The 24,054-nt window shown below is 38.1% G+C and overlaps 2 protein-coding genes across 2 annotated transcripts in view; one reads left to right on the forward strand and one right to left on the reverse strand.

The window, feature by feature from the left end:
- The window catches only part of Efhc2 (EF-hand domain containing 2), a 179,898-nt gene that overhangs the window by 38,905 nt on the left and 116,939 nt on the right, over positions 1 to 24,054 (forward strand). The window lies entirely within an intron of this gene.
- On the reverse strand, positions 14,879 to 21,473 carry LOC144371769 (uncharacterized). Its single transcript, XM_078034934.1, has one exon. It carries the CDS (start codon positions 20,897 to 20,899, stop codon positions 16,706 to 16,708), a length of 4,194 nt encoding a protein of 1,397 aa, XP_077891060.1. The 5' UTR covers positions 20,900 to 21,473; the 3' UTR covers positions 14,879 to 16,705.

Consider the following 24,054-nt stretch of genomic DNA (forward strand, 5'->3'; position numbering starts at 1 on the left):
CAAATCAGTGATACCCTGTCTCTAAATAAAATACCAAATAGGGCTGGGGCTGGGGCTCAGTGGTCAAGTGCCCCTGAGTTCAATCCCTGGTACCAATAAATAAGTAAGTAAGTAAGTAAATAAATAAATAAAAGTCATTTAAAAAATTTAAAAAAGACACCAATGTGTATAATCATAATACAGTGTGATTGAAGTACACTACCGTTTCAATCCCATGTTAACATCACAAAAATTGTATAAATTGTTAGCTGTTTAGTTTTAGAGAGGAAATCAGAACGTTTGCCTAAAATCAAACATGTCAAGCCTCAAATTATCAACTATATATTCTGCCTTTATCACAAAAGTAAAACACCAAATTGCAGTCTTCAAATTTATGTTAGAGTGATAAAGTTTCTAATTTCACTACACAATGTGGATTTCTTTAATCTTCTTTTGAAATTCAAAAGGCGTTTAAACTAAAAAATCCCCAAATCTGGAATAAATGTTTTTAGAATAAAAGAATGAGATTCAGAATGAATCTTTTACTAAAGAAGAGAGAGAATCCATCCTCTCCCCTTTTCTGAAACCTAGAATTTAACAACTAGACAAAATTTTAAGGCCCTCACTGTAGGCCTAAACCTTTTTTTTAAGTCAGTGAGCCTATGGCTTATTCTCATTAGCCACAGTTAATCTTTTTGAGCTGTACTGATAAAAAGTAGAACACCCCTGTTAGAATGGCTATAATTGATGAGGACTAACTACACCAAGTTCTGGCAAGGATGTGAAACAACTAGAACCTTCATATGTTCCTGCTAGGAATATGAAATGGTACCACCATTTTGAAAGACAGTTTGGCAGTTTCTTAAATAATTAAACATATACTTACAACATGACCTGCTGTAGTCTGGCTGGGCTCTGGCTAGGCACAATTCACGAGCCACTTGTCAAGCAGAAATGAACTTTATTTTTAGAACACACATGCTGCACCACACATGCTCTTCAGGAATTCCCTCAGAGCCCAACTGCCACCACTGGCTTCCAAGGAGCCTCTCAACCCCCACTCGTCCCGCTCTTGAGGCTGATTGGCTGGGCTGCATGGGTGGAGCCAAAAGAGTCCCCCAATGAGCAGCTCCGTGGTCTGAAAGGGTGGGGAAACAGCCCAATGAGCATCACCGCAGAGGAGCCAATCAGCTGGCAGCTGGAAGTTTGCTGGGGCCACGGTGAGCCAATCAGCTGGAAGTTTGCTGGGGCCCCTTTGGCTGTGGCTCTCAACATAGACCCAGTAATTCCACTCTTACATATTTATCTAATAGAAATTAAAGCTATGTTCACACGAAAACATGCATGTGAACTTTTTTTGAGTGGGGGGTACTGAGAATTGAATTGAAGGGTACTTGACCACTGGGGCACATCCCCAGCCCTATTTTGTATTTTATTTAGAGACAGGGTCTCACTGAATTGCTTAGTGCCTCACTGTTACTGAAGCTGGCTTTGAACTCATGGTCTTCCTGCCTCAGCTTCTGGAGCTGCTGGGATTACAGGCCTATGCCACCCCACCCCCCCTGCATGTGAATTTTTATAGCAGAATTTGTCATAATATCTCAACTAGAGTATATCCCAAATGTCCATTCATTGATAATGGATAAATATTATGTATCCAATACAATGAAAACTATTCAGCAATAAAAAGAAACTACTAATGTATGTTAAAACATAGATGAACCTTTAAAACATCATACTAGATGAAAGAAATCAGTCACAGAAGACTTTTATATTGTATGATTCAATCTACATGAAATTCTAGAAAGGCAAATTATAAGAAAAAGTAGTAGTTGTTGGGGGCCAGCCATGGGAAAAGAGAACCAGTCTTCCTTCCTCCTTCCCTCCAGACAGAATTCAGGAGCACCTTGCCTCTGAGCTACATCCCCAGCCCTTTTTCATTTTTTGAGACAGTTTCACTAAGTTGCCCAAGTTGGCCTTGAACTTGTGACCTTCCTCCTCAGCCTCATGAGTTGCTGAGATTCTAGGTATGCCCCACTGCACTAGCTAAGAGAAGGAACTTTTGAAGGACAATAGAAATGTTCTAAACTAGATTGTGGTGATCATTACACAGCTCTATACATTTACAAAAAGCTATCAAATTCTGTATACCCTTAGAACTTGTAAATTTTATGACATTTAAATTGCAGCTTAACAAATTTTATGACATTTAAATCATAGCTTAACATATTAATTTGTAATATTTTACCATAACAGAATGCTACAGACTGGGTGGCATAAACAATAAAAATTTATTTTCTTACATTTCTAGAGGTTAGAAGTCCAAGGTTAAAGTGCCTGCAGGGTTGGTTTCTCCTGAGGCCTATCTCCTTGGCTGGCAGATGACTACCTTCTTGCTGCTTCTTTATATTGTCATTATCTATGCATACTTATTTTTCTTTTTATGAACATAAATCCTTGTCATTTGTAACATTTTAGTTCACAAGTTAGGGTCTAATAGTCATTGAAAGGACAAATCGCAAAGTCCATGCCAAGTCCAAGGACCACACCACATAACGGAATCCCACTCAAGAGATTTATTGTTAGAGCATGGAGCAAACTGACAAGGCTGTCCCTCTGAGGAGAGCAGCAGCCTGTGGGCACTGAGAGGGCAGCTTTATAGCCCACGAGGAATTTCACAGGCAAGCTTAGGGGTTACACCATGGGCTGAGGAGGGGTCCACCCTTTAGCAGGAACATGTTCTTAGGGGAGGCTAAGCAGCAGTGCCTCAGGATGTCTAGATAAAATGGCTCTTAATAAAAACTTAGGAATCCCTAGATAAAATGGCTCCCAACCTAAAATGGCGGATCTTATACCAATATTGATCTGATGCTAATAGTCATTATTTCATTTGTTGATTTAAATTTTAAGCTGATTCATTTTTTTTCTAAATGTTTGATCTATAATGGTCATGATTATGTATGTACTTTCCCCCTCTGAATTTAGGCTAGCTGCAGGGTTTTTTTTAAAACATTTTAAAAAATTACTTACCTTTTTAAATTTTATTTATTTGCAGTATTCTGCCCTGTGGTAAGCTTACCCCTTTGTAATACTTTGATAATACAAATACTGACCATAAAATCTAACTGCATTTTTTTCTTTTTATATATATAAAATTTTATATTTAGTTGTAGATGGACACAATACCTTTATTTTATTTATCTTGTTTATATGGTGCTGAGGATTGAACCCAGGGCGCCTTACACAAGCTAGGCAAGAGCTCTATCACTAAGCCACAACTCCAGACCTGTATTTTTTCTTTAAAAAAATATTTTAACCAGGTGTGGTGGCTCACACCTGTAATCCCAACAGCTCAGGAAGCTGAGGCAGGAGTATAGTGAGTTCAAAGCCAGCCTCAGCAATGGAGAGGTGCTAAGCAACTCAGTGAGACCCTGTCTCTAAATAAAATACAAAATAGGGCTGGGGATGGGGCTCAGTGGTCGAGTGTCCCTGACTTCAATCCCTGGTACCAAAAAAAAAGAAAGAAAAAGAAAAAGAAAAAAATTTTGAAGTAATTTTGGACTCATCAGAAGTCATGAACATAGTACAGAATTCTTGTGTACCCTTTCTTCAGCTTTCCCTAATAATAAAATCTTATATAACCATAGTATATTATCAAAACCAGGAAATCAACATTGGTATAGTACTATTAATTAAGCTGCAAAGCTTGTATGAATTTCATCAATTTTTACATGCATTCAGATTTTCATGTTATAGTTTTATGAAATTTTATCACATGTATAGATCCATGTAATAACCACAGCAATCGGGACACAGAATAAGAATTTCTTTATGATATTCTTGTTTGACTCTTTTCATCAACATTATTGTGGTAAATCTTATTTTAATTTTAAAAATCAACTTTATTATAAGATATAAATAAAATATAAAGTATAAATGATATATAATAAAATATACCAATTTTAAACATACAGAACATATAGTTAAGCATGTTGTGACAAATGTACGCATCTCTGTGTTGACCACCATTCCCAGATCATACAGAACATCTCTATCACCTCAGAAAATTCCCTCATGCCCCCTTCACTTGTCCATCCCTTATTGTTCTGATGTTTCTCACTATGTTTAGTTTTGCCTTTTCTTGCATTTCATATGAATGGAACCTTACACTATGTCCTTCCTGGAGTCTGGCTTACTGTTTGGGATTCAAGATTTGAGGTACAGCTTTGAGAATATGTACAGAAACCAAGTGCAGCAAATTCACATAATAGTGCACCATGGAAGATTTCTGGGTATTTATGTAGTTGCCTTTCATTCTCTGGATTGAAAATCCTGCTGGGTGCAGTGGCACATGCCTGTAATCCCAGCAGTTTGGGAGGCTGAGGCAGGGGGATTGCGAATTCAAAGCCAGTCTCAGCAATTTAGTGAGACCCTGTCTCTAAATAAAATATAAAAGTGTTGGGGATGTGACTCAGTGGTTAAGCACCCATGGGTTCAATCCCTGGTACAAAAAAAAAAAAAAATCCTGCTTTACTTTTAAATATGTTACATTTTTTCAAATAAATTAATCTTCTAACCTTCAGAGGTTTTAAAACACAGTAAGATATTAAAATTGACCATTTACTTTGATCTATTTTAATTACACTCCTTTATTTAAATTCCTGTTCTGACTAGCACATTCATTGTGCTATTTAGTATACTCATAGTTCTTTTCATAAAGAGGATTCTCCAGGTGCCGCAGTCTGGCTGGGCACAATTCAGGAGCCACTTGTCAAAGGAAACGAACTTTATTTTTAGAACACACACACCAAACCACACAGCTCCTCAGGAAAAACCTTCAGAGCCCAACTGCCACCACCGGCTTCCCACAAGCCTCTCCACCTCCCCCACTCCTCCTGCTCTTGAGGCCGATTGGCTGGGTCGTGTGGGCAGAGCCAAAAAAAGTCCCCCAATGAGCAGCTCCATGGTCTGAAAGGGCGGGGAAACAGCCCAATGAGCATCACCACAGAGGAGCCAATCAGTTGGCAGCTAGAAGTTTTCTGGGGCCGCTGTGAGCCAATCATCAGCTGGCAGCTGGAAGTTTGCTGGCAGCTGGAAGTTTGCTGGGGCCCCTTTCGGCTGTGGCTCTCAACATCCAGGGACACATGCTACTTTTATCAGATGTATTGAGGGGACAAGGTTATTCATTGTAAGACAACAGGAATTGGGTGATGGTGGGCAGGGGGGATAGCTGCCATATTACTCAGAGGTAAACAGAAGTGCTTATCTTCATTCCAATCCCTTGTGTTTCATCCCATTTCTCTCAACCTTATCCTTTCCATCTTTCAACCTTATTTCCATTTCTTTTTCTCTTTTATTGTACTTTTCTCTCTATCCTCATTCTGTTTACTTTCATCCCATTTCTTTTCATCTTCCACTGTGAGTACCCTATTTAATGTTTTTCCCTTTCCCTACTTCATCTTTCTGCTTCAGGCCTTGCAATTGCTGACTTTGTTTCTTAGGAGAATATTATCATCATCATCAATGATATTATTACCATGGATAGTGTTTTTCTGTTCCTTTACTTCTAGGGTTGGACCTAGAGTGCATATACCTCCCTAAATGGTCTTACATTAACTCCGTGCACAGTGGCTAGGGTATCATAGGAACATGGTTTCCTGTTACTTACTGGCCTTCCCCTTAATGGGAAGGTCTTTGGTGTAGTGGAAAGAACAAGGCTTTTCAGTCAGTCAGATTCTGGGGTTTAGAACCTAAGTTTACCATTTATTACCTATTTCATCTTGGCCATATGCTTAACTTCTGTTAGTCTCAGTTTCCTCATCTGTCGAGTGGAAGTAACAAAACCTACCTTAGAGTTGCCATGAGCATTGTATGGGCAACACATGTTAAGTGCCCAGCCTTGAGTAGTTAGTCATGAAGAATTAATTCTCATCCCTTGATTTAGGCTTTTCTTAATTCCTTACCTGAACCCTATGTTATATTTTATTTAGAGACAGTGTCTCACTGAGTTGCTTAGTGCCTCGCTGTCGTTGAGGCTGGCTTGGAACTCTGGATCCTCCTGCCTCAGCCTCTGGAGCTGCTGGGATTACAGACATGTGCCACCATGCCCAGCTCCTCTGTGTACTATTTTTCATTCTTTTGAACTAACAGTAATCAGTAATAGACCATGACAGTTTTGTTCACATTCCTTTTATTTAGAACTGTACTCACAGATTTTACAGCATAATCATCTCAAGAAACTTTCTTCAGGTACCTTTTATGTTTAATCAAAATTCTACTTACTTTGCAATCTATCCTAGTCTTTCCCTCCTGTGTGGCTGGATTAAAAAACTGAAACCTGTTTTGAGGGTATTTTATTCTATTTTTGTTTCTGCTTGTTGGTTTTTTCCCACTTGGTATTCTAGGGCATTTATTTTGGCATTTATGGACCAACAGTAAATCACAACCATATTTTCAATTCTGGTCTACTTGGCTTTTACAGTCAGTTTTATTAATTAAAGCTTTGCTTCTCACGGTTATGCAATGAAGATATTACTAATGTGCATTTCCAGCTTTCTCCTTTGGCCATGCCCTGTCTGAACAAAAATTTGTCTGCTCATTTCACTTTCTCCCCTTCTCCATCCTCAAAGGATTCTTCTAAATTTTCCAGCTGGATTCTTAGACTTTAGGGAATGTAGGAAATGAAGAGAGGGAGAGATCAAACAGCTCTTGGTGATGAAATGAGACATTTTTGTGGAAGAAGTGTAGATGTGGAGCATAAATTGGATAACCTTTAGATTGTTTTTCAGAAGCCTAAGAAAAGGTGAGACAGCCTTTTCATTGAATATACTACCATGCTGAGACTGGAGCATACTGGCTTATTTGAGTTATATCTAAGTGTTAACTCATTAAATTAGATGTCTATTGTTTAAACAAATAGGAGAACCACTATTACCCCTTCCTTGTCACTGATCAGTGAGCAAGTCCTCTCTCCTCTCTGAAGTTTCCTTTTGTTAGTCTTCTTCTTTCCAAGGCCAATACTTCTATCCTAGTTATCATCTTTCACTTGGGAGTGGCCTCTTCAGTGGCATCCTTACCTTCAATCTGATTCTTTCTCAACTACCCACTCTGCTATAATTATCTTTCTAAAATGTTTAGAATCCTTTCAAATCCTTCATAGATAGACCTAGGGACCACCTATCTTTTAGCTCTTGCACTTTTCTATTGTCCTGTTTTCTGCTACTCAGTTGTTAGCCACACAGAATATGAGAGTTACAGGCTTGCAATATCCCAAGTGCTGAACACTCCTATATTCCTGTAACTTTGCACATGCTGTTCCCTCTACAGAGAATGCCCTTCCCTACTTGTACTTCCTTGCCCTTTCCATCCATAGAAGGTCCATTTTGTCTCTCTCTTTTATATATATATTGGGGATTGAACTCAGGGGCACTGGACCACTGAGCCACATCCACAGGACTATGTTGCATTTTATATAGACACAGGATCTCACTGAGTTGGTTAGTGCTTCACTGTTGCTGAGGCTGGCTTTGAACTCCTCATGTCTCAGCCTCCTGAGCCACTGGGATTACAGGATTGCACCACCGCACATGGCTGAAGGCTCATTTTAGATGTCACCTGTGATGCCTTCTTCTTGATGGTTTCTGATAATTTGGAGCATTTTCATAAATAGCTATTATTTGTCTCGGGGTTCTCCACAGAGCAAAAGTGAGTGAAGATTTTCTGGCAGTTCAGGGGATGTGGCTAAGCATCTGGGGCTTGGTAGCTTGAGTTCTAAACCCAGCTTCACCATTCTGTTACCCTGAGGCATTGGATAAATTACTTAGCCTCTTTTTTTTTTTTTTGTTACCAGGGATGAGACCCAGGGGGCACTTAACCACTGAGCCACATCCCCAGCCCTTTTTTATGTTTTGTTTAGAGACAGGGTCTTGCTGAGTTGCCTAGGATCTCACAAAGTTGCTGAGGCTGGCTTTGAACTCCTGATCCTCCTGCCTCAGCCTCCCAAGCAGCTGGGATTACAGGAGTGTAATCCCAGTTCAAACCTTAACTAATATAAACCAAAGTTCACAATATTACCTACTTTATAGGAGGAATAAATGAGATGGAATAAAAGCACTTAACACACTGTCTGATCCATTCTAAGTACTTAGTATTAGTTATTTTTACTTAGCTTTGAATTCTTGGAGCCTAAAACAGTGCCTGACACATGGCATGCATTCAACAGTAAGTACTCAGTGGATTTTTTTCTTAAAAAAAAAAAGCTCTTCCTAATGACTTTTAGCTTTATGTCCACTGCACTGTAATTATTTGAAGGCATCATACCCCATCTTGCAATTATTTGCAACTAGTCTTACCCCATCATGTGACTGTACAATCCTTACAGCTGGAGAGACTGTGTTATTGAGTGTTGTGTCCACCACAAAGAGCTTTGAATTTAGCAGATATTCTGTAACTGGGTTGGTTTGCACTATTTTGTAAAAGAGTTTTTCAGCACCAAATAGTCATTGTGTAACCTCGGCTGTTGATGCATTTGTGGGCAGTGAATAATGTATTTTGGAACCCTATAGAATAATGTACTGGGGAAGGGGGGGGAAGTCCAGTTTTTAATTTCTAGAATTAAGGAATAAATTCTTTTGAGAATATAAAGGACATTATATCTAAGCATTATTCTTCTTGCTCTTTTATGTGGAACCCAGCCTTTTAAAAATCATATCTCAATATGATGGCATCAAGCAGCATTTTTGCCTTGGTTCTCAAATCTTTCCCTGTAAGGAAAAAATACATATATACACAAAACTACAACAAATAAAGGAAAATTATGTCTATAACACATAAATAAAATCTATCTTTTATACGGTCGATGCTATTTCTTTTGTATATTCCATGTTGAACATACAGTTTTCTTTATTCAGTTTTTCAAACTCCATAATTAGCAATGTGATTTCTGTTGGATAGGGTGGACCCTTCTTCTAGTCCTAGTATCATTTTTTCTAGGAAGTCTGATTTTAAACAGTGGGTTTGAACCTCTTCTCTTAGTAATATCAAGTGTTTTTTAATTGCCTTGCTGAATAGACTCCATAAGGATGGGAAAAGACTATTTTAGATATGGTTTTGACAGTATTTTTAAGCTTCCAGCTTTGCATCCTACACTGATTTTATATATTATTCAGTATTTTTATACATTCATCTTCTCTCCAAAACTGTTATATATACATAATTTTCTTAATCCTTTAAATAGTGCTGCAGTATCCTGTGGTTAGCAAGTGTTGATTTTCTAATTTTTGCTGAAAGGTTAACCAATGAACAAAGAGTTTAAGTGGTCTGACCAGTTTATAGTTAATTTGTGATAAAGCTACAAGAATAATATTCTAGCATTTTAGCCACTTCCCTTTCCCCTTTTAAGCATTACAAAAATCATATCTTAAGAAGCAGCACACAAATAAAAATAATTTAATGAATGCTTATGCCACCCATACAGGTACATTTCATCTTAAACTGTAGATTTAATCATGATATGTTGAGCATAAATTATAAATAGATTTATGATATTTTTATAACAAAAAATCCTTTGGAAATCATCCTTCTATAATTTGTCTTTTTTGTCATTTATTTATTCAGCTTACCTTTATTGACCATCTCTTAGTTAAACAAGCTAAATGAGATTCAGGTTTATATGAGTTGAATTTTCTTAAAATAAGATATGCCTATTTAAACACAGTATCCATAGGAACATAAATTTATCAAAAATGAAGTGAGAGGAAAAAAAGAGAATTTGGAGTGAGATTATAACTTGAGCATTGGTATTTAGATGTACTCCCACCTCACAATTCCAATGGAAATGACTGCAAAATTTTAGAACATGGAGAAACTATATTAATATTGAAGACTAGGGAAGGGGTTTCATCTTCATGCTGCAAATTTTGAACAATTTCTACCTGACACAGTACAGACGGGGTTATCCTAAAGGAATATGCCAAAACCAACTTGAAATTTTTACTTCCTGAGAGAGCAAAAAGAATTGAACGGGGGTCAGGATAACCTGCAAGGGCTTTTAGCTGGTTTACTCCCACAACCTGTTGATGTCTTACGAGTGCCAGTAGGAGACCCAGGAATAGTCACACTGAGGTTAAAGCAGGCCCTGCATTGGGGTTTTTCTCTTGACACAGCAGGCAATGGCACACAAAGAACTGGACAGTCTGTTCTTGGAATGGAGGTCAGGTCAATTTATGAAGTGTTTCTATGGAAAAATTTAAAGTTTTTCCGACTGGGGACTATCCATGGCTTCAGTTCCTCCTACTTTCTCTTCACATGCTGTATATGAATTTATATCAACCAGTCAGTCTCCCACTGAGATGAGGAATCTAAAAACATTAGGATGAACAGTAAAAGAGACCTCATGCACCCTAGTTGGAGAAGATCAGCCTGGATAGACTGCTCTTTGTTCAAGAATGAACAAAGAATGAACAAAGAACCCCAACATAAGGTTTTTGAAAAGACTTTGCCACATAAATGGAGAACACAGTATTCAAGAGGCAAAGGAAGAAAAACACTTATTTCAAAATTATGTTTTCTCTAGGAAATGAATATTTTTTATAACAATGTGCTTTGTGTTTTCTGTTGAATAAAAAGAAGTATGTAATACAAAGTAAGCAGTGAAAGTAAACCTTGTGAAGTGAGAGCTGGAAGGAGAAAACAGAACAAGAGAATAAATTTAAAATATTGCTGAGTGAGCCTGTAGGCAAAAAGGCAGAGAGGAAGCTTGCTGAAGAAGGAAGAAATGTGAGGAAACCAAAAAATGGAGAAAAAAATTATATGGAGAAAAAAATCACAACAGGGGAGATGATTACAAATGGGGTGAGTGATAAGAAAGTCAAACTTTAGTAAATCTCCCCAAACGCATAATAAAAGGTAAGATATAAGAGGAACAAGACAATGAAAGTCTGAGCACAGCATGGAATGCTAACATGAAGATAATTATTTCTAAAATATTACAGGCTAGATTACAAACAGCCAAACTGATTAAATATACCATAAGAAAACATTAAAAACAAAGTTCTCTGTATTACAGAAGATGTAGATATGGCACATGTGTGGTGGTACATGCTTATAATCCTAGTGACTCCAGAGGATGAGGCAGGAGGATCACAGTTGGAGGCCAGTCTCAGAAGTTTAGTGAGACCTCTATCTCAAAATTAAAAAATAAGTAAAAAGGGCTGTGGATGTAGCTCAGTGGTAGAGTATTTCTGGGTTCAATCCCCAGTACCATCATAAATAAATAAATTAAGATATAAATCTGTAAAGTGTGTACTTTCCTCTTGGCAAACTTTAATTTCAAGGGTAAAGCCAATAAATTATTAAACATTCTTGTTCAAAAAAGTAAAACCCCAAAGAAGATGCTTCAATATTAAATACCAGAAGACAGTGAAGCAGTGTATATGACTTTTAGGCATAAGTTTGTGACCTAGAAATCCTAGAGAAATATCATGCATTTTTTTCTGTTCATCTTTTCTTTCCAGTGTGTTATTCATTAGTGAAAGCAGCAGAATGATGACCTCAGTTATGTAATCTATTATACACATGCCATCCATGTACTTTTCCTGAGAAAGTTGTTTGATGGTATATGCCAGCCAATTTAAGATAAAGCAAATTAAACAATTCGACCATGAGGAAGTCATGAAATAAAAGGATTAGTAATGAGCAGTGCAATGAAAAATAATTGATAATCATGAAATATAAATAAAGTTCAAAACAATCTAAACATTCAAAGCATTTATTGAAAGAATAATAATGAAGTGGGCACCAAATTCAAGATAGGGACACAGAAAAAACAAGTTATTTTTCTTATTTCATTGAGTTTTAGTAGATATTAATTTTTGGAATTAATACTTGAACTGACATTTTAAAAATTACAATGAATAGAGTTAAACTTTTTATCAGGAGGAGGAAAAAAAACCTCAAACTTATCTGTATATCATCGTTCTTGATTTAACTCTGTTTAATAAACATACACATTTTGTATTTTTAACTATGTCTTTTAAAAAGACCATAAGTAAAAATTCATCAGAACATTACCATTTTATATTGCTTTGTGATGAGACTTTTGTGGCATATAAATTCTTAGTTATGTATAGGCACAAGTTACTTTTATAATCAATTTAAAAGAATATTCAATTTAACATAGCTATATGATCAAAATATGTAAAGGAAAAGAACAACTGGGTTCTAGGTAAGAGAAATGTCACTCTTTTTTTCTGTTCATCTTTCCTTTCATATTGTAGTATACATAAATATTAATTTTTATAGGAATAAAAGTGAACTATCAAAATGAAAAAACCCTATGTATACAATAGTTATAATTATAAACATATTTATGCTATTGAATGCTTTGTTCTTTTCCCAAATCAAAAATAAATTAAGATTTAGCTAAAGACCCTAGGAAAAGCATAAATCAGACATTAGAAAGCAGAAAGAAAAAAAAAGTTAATGAACTTAAAAGCTCAATTTTATAAAGTGGTAAACAGATTTGAATAAACATAAGAATCAAAAAGTTGACTGGTTAAAACAACAGAATTAACAAACCTCTTGCTTGTTTGCTCATGAAAACAAAAGTACAGAGAATAGTGTATTTTTAATCATAAATTCAGGGGAAGTAAAACATATAGCTTATGCTAATTATGAATACTATAATAAATATTAACTAGCAAAATTGACCCAAGGAATACAATACTAGAATTGGCCAATAAGTATGGAAATATTCAGGAAAATTGCCAAAGAGTTACTCCAAATGTTGATGTGATTGTTTCTAAGTGGTAGGGTTATTGGCTATTTTTTCCCTCTTTGTCCTATTTAGGAGTCTCAAAAATTCTACAGTAAGCAGGCATGAATTTGAAAGTTAGATATGAATAAAACAAACTGTGAAAACAAAATCCCTCTGTCTTTTAAGATAAAGTTTGCTCCTTTTGAGCCTTAAAGGTAGAACTAGCTGCCTTTACCAAAAAAAAAAAAAAAAAAAAAGTTTTTAGTGCTGTAACCTAGGGCCTTTTTCATGCTAAGCATGTAGTCTATCACTGAGCCATACCACCAGCCCTGCCGTTCCAAAACTTAGGTGAAGTGGAATATTGCGATGTACCCTAAAAAGACTGCCAAGGTTCAAAGAGCCTGTTAATGGGCCTGAGAGGCCCTGTGACTCTAGCGCAAACAATGGCCTAGGGTCCACAAATTGAATTTCTAGATTACTGGCTGCCTTCTTGTGCTCTGATATATCTGGAACAGAAGAATAAACACACCAAGTACCATACACACAGATAAATACTAAATAATAATTATTTGAGGTGCAATAGAACACCATTTACAAAGTGTAAATCTCTCTCACATTTGGATCATAAACTTTTTTTTTTTTTTTTGCTAGTAACATGAATAGATTCTTTTGCCCATTCATGTAGAATAGATAAATGAAATGAAGATTGGGCCTCTTGTTTTTGGGGGGGCCAGGGATTGAACTCGGGGGCACTTAACCACCGAGCCACATCCCCAGCCCTATTTATTTATTTTTTATTTAGAGACAGGGTCTCACTGAGTTGCTTAGTGCCTCGCTTTTGCTGAGGTTCGTTTTGAACTCGCGATCCTCCTGCCTCAGCCTCCCAAGCAGCTGGGATTACAGGTGTGCGCTACCACCCCCGGCTACAGATTGTGACTTTTGATTTAGGCCAGTTAGACAGGACTGCACTGCTTACTCCCATTCCTGAAGATATAAGTTGAATAATGGTGAGGCACTCTTCTGTGTGTTAGGAACACTGCAAAGTACAGTATATGCATCTGCCACAAAATGTAGAGAGAGCTGGACATGGTGGCACATGCCTCTAATCTCAGTGACTTGGGACACTGAGGCAGAAAAATCATGTTTGAGGCCAGTGTCTATTATTTAATGAGACCCTGTCCAAAAAAAAAAAAAATGGTGCTGGGGGTTTAGCTCAGTAATAGAATGTCTCTGAGTTCATCTCCAGTACTGGTTAGAGAAAAAGCCCATAAACAAATGTAGAGAGAAAAGCAGGTTCAAAAAGTACTTTTACCATGTAAAAAAAAATCTTTTTTTTTTTGAAAGGAAAATTACTTTCTTTATAACCTGTAGATCCTGTTTATTTTGTTGAATATATACTTATAAAAGCAAGTGGTTTGTTTTGTTGTTTCATTTTTTGTGGTGCTGGGGATTGAAACCAGGGCCTTATGCATGCTAAGCAAGTGCTGTACCACTAAGTCACATCCCCAGCCCTAAGTGTAATTTACACTCATCTTTGAAATGTCCACTTGGTAGACTCAGTTAAATGACATTTTGCTCTCTCATAGAACTTGCATAACATAAAGGTAAACGATAAAGGATACTGGAGCTGGGCATGGTGGCACATGCCTGTAATCCCAGTAACTTGGGAGGCTGAGGCAGGAGAATCTTAAATTCATGGCCAGCCTCAGCAAATTAGCGAGATCCTAGGCAATTCAGTGAGACCCTGTCTCAAAAATAAAATAAAACATAATAAAAGGCTGGTGATATAGCTCAGTAAGCTCAGTAGTAAAGTGACTCTGGGTTTAATCCCCATTGCCAAAAAAAAAAAAAAAGATACTGTAATGTGAGAATGTGATGACTAGATATGCACAAAATGTGATAAGGGCATGTTACCAGGAGTATGTGACTGAAGTAGCATTTCTCAAGCAGGTGTTCCTAGAGAACTTGAGCTTGCTGAGTTATACCTCATATTAATATATCAATAATTGAGAAATGCCATCTTGAGTACTTATGTTGCCTACTAGTATATCAAAGGACATGTGAAATCCTAAAATTAAAAAAAAAAAAAGCCAAACCAGACTCTGAAACTTTGTATAACTCAGTATTTTACCAAAATATGTGACCATAGAACTCTGTTTTCTGCTAGTCTTTAAAAACAAGCTTAAGCCCTCTGTGGGACAGACTTTGAGCAATGTCTATTTAAAGTACATATTAAATAGAAGAAAAGCTTCTTAGCTCAAAATACTGGTGGCTTAGATTTTTAAGGCTCTGTCTTGAAAGTATAATCAAGTCATACATTTCACACTGCATTAACTTCTTTTGTTTTAGTAAAAGAAAATGAAATGCTACAACTTATTTTTTACACTTAAACTTTCTTTTTCTCTGAAGACTGCATTCTCAACAAAGGAGAAATCCAAGATACATTCTGTTTTTTTTATAGGAAATATGAACTGTCATATTTCCTGGTAAGGCTAGATTTTCTTTTTGTAACATGAATGTCATCTATCAGTGGGCTATAGATGCCCTTTAATCTTTGACTTGGCTTTTAAGTTAGAGAGGAGTATTGGAAATATGATGGTTTATTTCTCTATTCTCTTCCTAATATCACCCTTCTCCCAAATATTTTCACTAATCTTCCCCAGTGTTAATGAAGTCAGTTACTTATTTATCCATGAATTCAAAAATCTTTGCTTAGTGTCTGTTCTGTTCCAGGTGCTAACATCAAGAATTCAGTACTGAACAAGACTTATAAACTTAGAACCTACTGAGGGAAGATAACCCATGAACATACAGATAAATTAACAGTCTCTCACATATAAGTGCTATGATTAAGTTAAAACAGGATGAACTATTTTTTTTCTCTCTCCTGGACTGGTGGTCAGGGAGGGCTTCTTTGTAGAAGTGACTTTTCAGCTGAGAACTAAATGATGAGCCAGCTGATTTTTCTGGATCTGATAAATGAATATAAAGCAAACTAGAAAATCTGAAATACTCTTGAGTCTGTTTTCACTGCTTCAATTTTCAAGGAAAAAAAAAAAAAAGGCTTTCCATCTTTAAAATGGCATGCACGCCTATCCAGTAATGGGATTCCTGGATTTAGGTGTGTGATTTAGCTCACAAAGTTAAGTTTCATAACTCAAATATTTTCCCTAGAATGTGAGTTCATTTTAATTTCTCAGGGAGGACTGCTATTTGCCAAGTGGGCAGCTGAAGCTCTTCTGCTGGTGCTTTTGAAGTCTTTCTGAAGAACAGTATTTCTAAATCGTATACATTTGTACTTTGTTAAAAATCAGGGCTATTTAAATGAACAGCTATTATTATTATATATTGGTCATCAGAAGAGCTTTAAAGTTATACAACTGTTAGGAATTTAGTTTAGATTCAAGACTCATCTCTTCAGTGGCTAAGACTCAATTGTATTTGGCTTTCGTCACTCTTAAGCACCTCCATAGCCCCCTTGACAAGTCATGACTATTGTTTCCTTTAAGACAAAAATGCTAGTTTGGTTTATCTTTAGAAATAAGAAGTCTCAATTAACAGCAATTGAATTTATGAATGTAACAACAATCTATAGATTATAGAATTTCTGTAATAATGTACATATCAACAATTCAACGTTACTTTTTTTTTAGACAAGTAGAAATGTGACTGTTCACCAACTGCTTAAAAACAGGTTGTAGAGAACTCTTTCCTTTACCGACCAGCATTTTGCCTGGGAAGAAAATCCAAAATAACATTAAGGGAAGTTTCTTTAGCCCTTCTCTCATCCAAATGTACCCCACCCTACCAGTCAGAAGCAGTTCTTATGAAGAGGTTTTGAGGAAGACAGCTTCTCTTTTCTTGGTTTCAATAGACTTGATCTAGGAGATAGGCAGAGTTCAAATCCAGTTCATGTTTTGTCAGGCTGCTGGTTTTCCTTTTCTGGAAGAATCTTCACTGTGTCCTTTCTACTTAAAGACTGTAGAGGCGACTGGTATTCTCACGCAAGGTGGCCAAGACATGGAAAAGAGGCTCATCTTTGATTCTGGCAATCTCTCGCACTGTGTGAAAGGCCAGGCCCGGGTGGGCATATGGGCAGAAACTTTTGGGAACCCGGTGAGGGAGAAAGTAGGGAGCATCAGTTTCGACAAGAATTCTCTCCAGTGGGATCTTTTTCAGAGCTTCTTGGGCCTCCCAGGCAGAAGAGTAAGTCAGGACTGCTGTGAAGCCTACAAACATATTGGGAAAGTGCTTCAGCAAGGGCTCAATGACTGGGTAACTGCCGGTGAAGCAATGCCTATGAATCTTGTAGTCAGAGGGCACAAATTTTTTCATGATTCCCAGCAGATCTTCATCAGCCTCTCGGCAGTGGATCACCAAGGGCATTCTAAGGGACACAGCCAGCTGCAGCTGTCTCTCAAATATCTTGAACTGCTCTGGGACAGGCGTGGTGCACTTGTAGGAGTAATCCAAGCCCATTTCTCCAAATGCTACAGCCTTGGGATGCCGCAAGGCATGCAAGAGATTTCTTTCTTGATGCTCATTGTAGTAACGTGCAAAATGAGGGTGACAGCCAAAGGCGCCCCAAACCAGGTCTTCTTTCAATAGTTCCTCCCACAGGCCATCCCTTAGAGCACGAGGATTGCAGAAGTCAGAGATGCAGCCCTGAAATTCCTTAGGGAAGGAGTTGCTATAAATTTTTCTGAACTTGGTAAAGGTCCCTTTGAAAGACAGCTTGGAATAGAGCATGTCCAAGTGACAGTGGGTATCAATGAAACCATCTATTAGGCGTGGTTGCCAGGGGCTCCTTGGCTGCAAGTTAAATGCATATGCTCCATAAGGATTTAGCAACTCTTCATCTTGATAGGTTTTCCCCTTTATGTCTGCTGTTGAATTTCTGGAGAAATGGAATGAACAAAGATTCTGGGATCTGCCTTCTGTCATTTGCAGACTCTTGTAAGTATCTTGGGAGCTCATTGGATGGTAGGAATAATCACAACCCAGGAAGTTCTGTCTGCCTCTACCAGCCTGGAATGTGGTAGTGGTACTACTGCTGTCTGTGGAGGGATAACGTGAAATCTTTGTATTGCTGATCCAACAGCTGGTGTAATCATTCCAAGGACTGTAATACAAATTGGGCTGGTGTATGCCACAACCCCTCTTGAAGGATGGAGGGTCTGAAACTACTGGTAAACTAAATGAGAATGGCTCCTTCTGAGAGAATCTGATAGTGGAGTTCTCATCCACATCAGACCATTCACTTTCTGAAGAGGGGTGGTCGATTACCACCTTATTTTCCTTAGGCTTTTGAATTACTGAGAAGGAATTATTGGTACCCTGAATTTCTAAGGGGAGAGAGTTTTTTCCAAAAATGGCTGTCCTTTGGTTACCAAGAGGCTTCTCACTTAATTTCTTACAAGGAGTTATAATCACTCTCCTATCACTGATGCTGTTCATTTTGGGGACTGACTCTTTCTTTTTCTGAGAAGCAAAGAAGGTAACACTCCTGCCTGGTTTTCCTCCAGAGTTGGGACGCTGTAGTACCCTTGGTTTTATACTAGGGGAAGCTTCTCCCTTTTCTTTTGGTGTTGCTTTTATTGTGATACCATAGATAGCCTTTCGGTAAATCACTGAAGAGCCTCGTTCTTGAGCTGTACCCATCCCTTTCTGGAAATTATTTGATTCCTGCATCTTATTTTGCTGCTGAACTCTACCTATCACTTTCTGGAACTTATTTGGTCCCTCTATCTTATTTTGCTGCTGAACTCTACCTGTAACTTTCTGGAACTTATTTGGTCCCTCCATCTTATTTTGCTGCTGAACTCTACCTGTAACTTTCTGGAACTTATTTGGTTCCTCCATCTTATTTTGCTCCTGAACTCTACTTTCCCTTTTCTGGAACTTATTTGGTTGCTCTATCTTATTTTGCTCTGTAACTCTATCCATCCCTTTCTGAATCTTATTTGGTTCCTCCATCTTATTTTGCTCCTGAACTCTATCCATCCCTTTCTGGAAATTATTTGGTTCCTCCATCTTATTTTGCTCCTGAACTCTATCTATCCCTTTCTGGAAATTATTTGGTTCCTCCATCTTATTTTGCTCCTGAACTCTGCCTGTCTCTTTCTGAAACTTGTTTGGCTCCTCCATCTTATTTTGCTCCTGAACTTTGCCTGTCTCTTTCTGAAACTTGTTTGGATCCTCTGTCTTATTTTGCTCTTGAACTCTGCCTGTCCCTTTCTGGAACTTATTTGGTTCCTCCATCTTATTTTGGTCCTGAATTCTATCCATCCCTTTATGGAATTTATTTAGTACCTCCATCTTATTTTGGTCCTGAATTCTATCCATCCCTTTCTGGAATTTATTTGGTTCTTCCATCTTATTTTGCTCCTCAACTCTATCCATCCCTTTCTGAATCTTATTTGGTTCCTCCATCTTATTTTGCTCCTCAACTATACCCATCCCTTTCTGAATCTTATTTGGTTCCTCCATCTTATTTTGCCCCTCAACTCTATCCATCCCTTTCTGGAAATTATTTGGCTTCTCCATCTTATTTTGCTCCTGAACTCTGCCTGCCTCTTTCTGAAACTTGTTTGGATCCTCTATCTTATTTTGCTCCTGAATTCTGCTTGCCCCTTTCGGGAAATTATTCAGTTCCTGCATCTTATTTTGCTCTTGAACTCTGCCTGTCCCTTTCTGGAACTTATTTGGTTCCTCCATCTTATTTTGCTCCTCAACTCTATCCATCCCTTTCTGGAAATTATTTGTTTCCTCTCTCTTATTTTGCTCCTGAACTCTACTTATCTCTTTCTGGAGCTTATTTGGTTCCTCTATCTTATTTTGCTCCTGAACTCTGACTGTCTCTTTCTGGAAATTGTTTGGTCCCTCCATCTCATTTTGCTCCTGAGCTTTATCCATCCCTTTCTGGAATTTATTCATTTCCTCCATCTTATTTTGCTCCTCAACTCTATCCATCCCTTTCTGGAAATTATTTGGTTCCTCTATCTTATTTTGCTCCTGAACTCTGCTCATCTCTTTCTGGAACTTGTTTGGTTCTTCTGTCTTTTTTTGCTCCTGAACTCTATCCATCCCTTTCTGGAACTTATTTGATTCCTGTATCTTATTTTGTTCCTGAACTCTGCCCATCCCTTTATGAATCTTATTTGATTCCTCTATCTTATTTTTCTCCTGAACTCTATCCATCCCTTTCTGAAACTTATTTGGTTCTCCCATCTTATTTTGCTCCTGAACTCTGCTTGCTGCTTTCTGGAACTTACTTGGCTCCTGCATCTTATTTCGCTCCTGAACTCTGCCCGTCCATTTCTGAATCTTATTTGGTTCCTGCAATGAATTTTGCTCCTGAACTCTGCCCGTCCCTTTCTGGAACTTATTTGGTTCCTGAACTCTGTTTTTCCCTTTCTGGAACTTATTTGGTTCCTGTATCTTACTTTGCTCCTGAACTTTGCCCATCCCTTTCAGGAACTTGTTTAGTTCCTCCATCTTATTTTGTTTTTGAACTTTATATATCCCCTTATGGAACTTGTTTGGTTCCTGCATCTTATTTTGTGCCTGAATTCTGCCCACCCCTTCCTGGAAATTGTTTGGTTCTTCCATCTTATTCTGCTCCTGAACTCTCTCCATCCCTTTCTGGAACTTATTTGGTTCCTCTATCTTATTTTGCTCCTGAACTCTGCCCATCCCTTCCTGGAAATTGTTTGGTTCTTCCATCTTATTTTGCTCCTGAACTCTGCCGGTCCCTTTCTGGAACTTGTTTGGTTCCTGCGTCTTATTCTGCTCCTGAACTCTCTCCATCCCTTTCTGGAACTTGTTTGGTTCCTCTATCTTATTTTGCTCCTGAACTCTGACCATCCCTTCCTGGAAATTGTTTGGTTCTTCCATCTTATTTTGTTCCTGAACTCTGCCTGTCCCTTTCTGGAACTTATTTGGTTCCTCTATCTTGTTTTGCTCCTGAACTCTCCCCATCCCTTTCTGGAACTTGTTTGGTTCCTCTATCTTATTTTGCTCCTGAACTCTACCCATCCCATTCTGGAACTTGTTGGGTTTCTCAATCTTATTTTGTTCCTCAGATTCAGCAGCAAGGTCAGAGTTCATGGAGTTACGGGATCTTGGGTTAGAATGAAGGATATAGGCTTCCTCTAGAGAAGCCATTTCTTTTAGAAATGGGCCCACGGACAGAGTGCTTTGGTATCCCACACACTAAAAGCCTTTCAGGCCCTGAATCAAGCAGTTTTGGGGAGGCGTTTCCACCCACATCTGCACCTGAGAAGGGATAGGAAAAATTTCCGCAGCGCGATCAGCCCCAGGAAAACCTCTAAGTACAATTCACACAGTTCTTCTCCTGGGCTTTTCAGGCCCTTGGAGACCCGGGCCACCCTCCTGGGGGCCCTCCGAACCACCTCACTGAGTTCCCCGAGGTAGCTGTTTGCTAGAGTCTCCTACCTAAGGACCGCTCCTGTGGTACTGGAATTTTTGTGGTTCTGATACCTTAGTACACGTTTCTCCTCTTTTCAACAGTTTTCAGTGTACCAGAGATGCCAAAGTCCTTTCACTGTGATTCCAAAGCGCTGTAGAGAAACCACAGCGATCTAGGATTCACGAAAAGCCCAGCTTGGCCAGCTTGGCGTTGGAGCCCACAATGTGCTTCCCAGATTGCCAAGCGCTTTTGATGACGATTTGGATGACGCAATTTCCTGTCAAAGCACTTCCGGTACATCAAAAGTGTAACATTGAGTTCCTATTACAAGAAACTTCTGAGATGCCCAAGTCCTTAAATGACCACAAGGAAGTTTTAGGAACAACACATAGGGGGTTCCTGTGTTGGACTGCTGTCCCAGAGGCTCGCCAAGAACAATCAGGAAGACAAGGCTGAACCAGTTTGGAAGCAGAACCAGAGAGCCGGGCCCCAATCATCCCTCCATCTGGCCTGCTAGGTTGGAAACTCCCCTCAGCCAGTACCCTCTCCACCTGCCCCTCCCCTACTTCCGTTACTTTCCACTTCCTGTCTTTTCTGTCTTCCGCTCTTGGAATCCCACCTTCCCGCCAGAACTCCACCTGAACTGGTATCACTGCCACCGTTTCTGGCATTTCCACACCCACAGTCTTTCAAAAACCTTAGTTATAGTTTTTAAAGCATAGTATACATACTTTAAAAAACATAAATGTGATATATAACTATTTTTTAGCTCAGTTATTTTCATTTAAAATTAGTGCATATATTCAGTATTATTGCCGCGTGGCTCTCAAAAACATCAAACTAGTGCTTTTATATTTTAGGGGTCCTTGCAGGTGCCATAAATTAACCAAACCCTTCCTTTTTTGTTAATGCTTCAGGTCCTCTCATTCTAAGTCTTTTCTATAAGAGTGTGAAAAAAATGTCGCAAAGAACATCTTTGCGCATTTAAGTTTTACCAGTTTGGCTTATTTCTTTGGGCTACATGCCCAGAAATGGAGTTCCTGAGAGGAAGTGTAGGAATTTTTAAATGGTTCCTCATAGCACCACAGTGCCCCAGAAGGATTGCAGTAATTTAAAATTCCATCTGAAGCTGAGCATGGTGTGGTGCCGAAGCAGGAAAATTGCTTGAACCCAAGGAGTACAAGCCCAGCTAAGGTAACAGTGAGATGCCTGTCTCAAAAAAGAAACACCAAAGAGAGGGGTGGGGAGAGAGCTTCTCCATGACAAATAGTCTATTTAATGGGAGAAACATCCAAACTTGATGCTTCATTGTACTTTTAATTTGTACTTACCTAATAACTTCTTGGAGTGAACATTTTGTTGACCCTCTCTTGAGTTTTGTTTATGCTCATTTCTTGTTTCTTTCTTTTTTTAAAAAATTATAAACCAGGTAACCAGGTGCTGTGAGGCATACCTATAATCCCCGTGACTCAGGAGTCTGTGACAGGAGGGCCACCAATTCCAGGCCAGCCTGGGTAAATTAGTGAGATCCTGCCTCAAAATAAAAAGGGCTGTAGCTGTAGCTTAGTGGTAAAGTACCCATGGGTTCAGTTCCCAGTACAACACAAATAAAACCCCAAACAACAACAAAACTCACTTTATAAAATAACTGGGCACTGTGGTACAGGCCTTCAATCCCAGCCACTCTGGAATTTGATGCAGGAAGATGGCAAGTTCAAGGCCAGCCTGGGCAATTCAGCAAGATCTAGTCTCAAAATAAAAAGGGCTGGAGATGTAGCTCAGTGATAGAGTGCCCTGGGTTCAGTCAATACCACATGTACAAATTATAAAAGAAACTTTTATCATATTTTCCAATTTTTTGTTCTTATGTTTTTTTGTTTTTGTTTATATTTTAATATGGTGAAGTTCCAACTTTTTTTTTTTAGGTTTTTTTCTTCTTTTTCTCTTTCTCCTAAACCTAGAATATTCTTTTGGGAAGTGAAAGTTGATGATTTGTTACATTGAAGCTGATAACCCACTTGCTATTTTGTTTTGGGTTGTAATTTAGTTGGGGATCTCTATATGTGTTTTTCCAAGTTAATACTTTTTTGCTTACTGATATGTGATTTATTTTTGAATGTGTGTTAAATTCTTGTACTTAATAATATATTCCAGACTAGTGTGTCTCTTGTTACAATGGCATTGGATTATTTTAATAATTGAAGTATTATGCTAAGGTATAAAATCTTAAGTAGCTAGGTCTACTTCATTTCCCTTAATTTAAATAATCATAATAATTCTTATTATTTTGTGGTGCTGGGGATTGAACCCAGGGCTCTGTGCATGCAAGGCAAGCATTCTACCAGCTGAGCTATATCCCTAGCCCTAAGTAGTGAAATTGCTCTGTAGCAGTAGTTCTGAACCTTGGCTTGCACTTGGTGATCACCTGGGGAGCTACAAAAAAATCACTGATACCGATCCCACCCAGAGAGATTCTGACTTGATTTTTTTTTGTGTGTGTGTGTATGTGTGTACATGGGTGTGGCCCAAGCATTAGGATTTTTAAAAAATTCTACAGGTGGTTTTAATGTACAGCCAATGTGAGAACTGCTGCTATAGAGTTTATTTTTTTTATGGCACATCTATTAGGCATTAGAATTCACCTTTGTGGCTTTCTTTTTTGGTATCCAGGGGGAATTATATAATGTGGTGATTTTTTTTCCTTAAAAGTTTGAAAGAATCCATTAGCAAATCATCCCAGCTGGAGCATTTGTTAGAGTAGTTCTTTGATAATTTTTTCAATCTTCCTTCATTATTAGCTTATTCATTGTTTTTGATGAGTCATAATTATTATAGAAAATTACTTATTTGTGAATTTAAAATTTACTTTCAGATTTAATTTAAGATAATT

Source organism: Ictidomys tridecemlineatus, chromosome X (genome assembly GCF_052094955.1).
Source record: "Ictidomys tridecemlineatus isolate mIctTri1 chromosome X, mIctTri1.hap1, whole genome shotgun sequence".
Taxonomy (NCBI): Eukaryota; Metazoa; Chordata; class Mammalia; order Rodentia; family Sciuridae; genus Ictidomys; species Ictidomys tridecemlineatus.

Excerpts from the sequence above, each read along its gene's own strand:
- LOC144371769 (XM_078034934.1), bottom strand. The coding sequence starts at position 20,899 with ATGGCTTCTCTAGAGGAAGCCTATATCCTTCATTCTAACCCAAGATCC.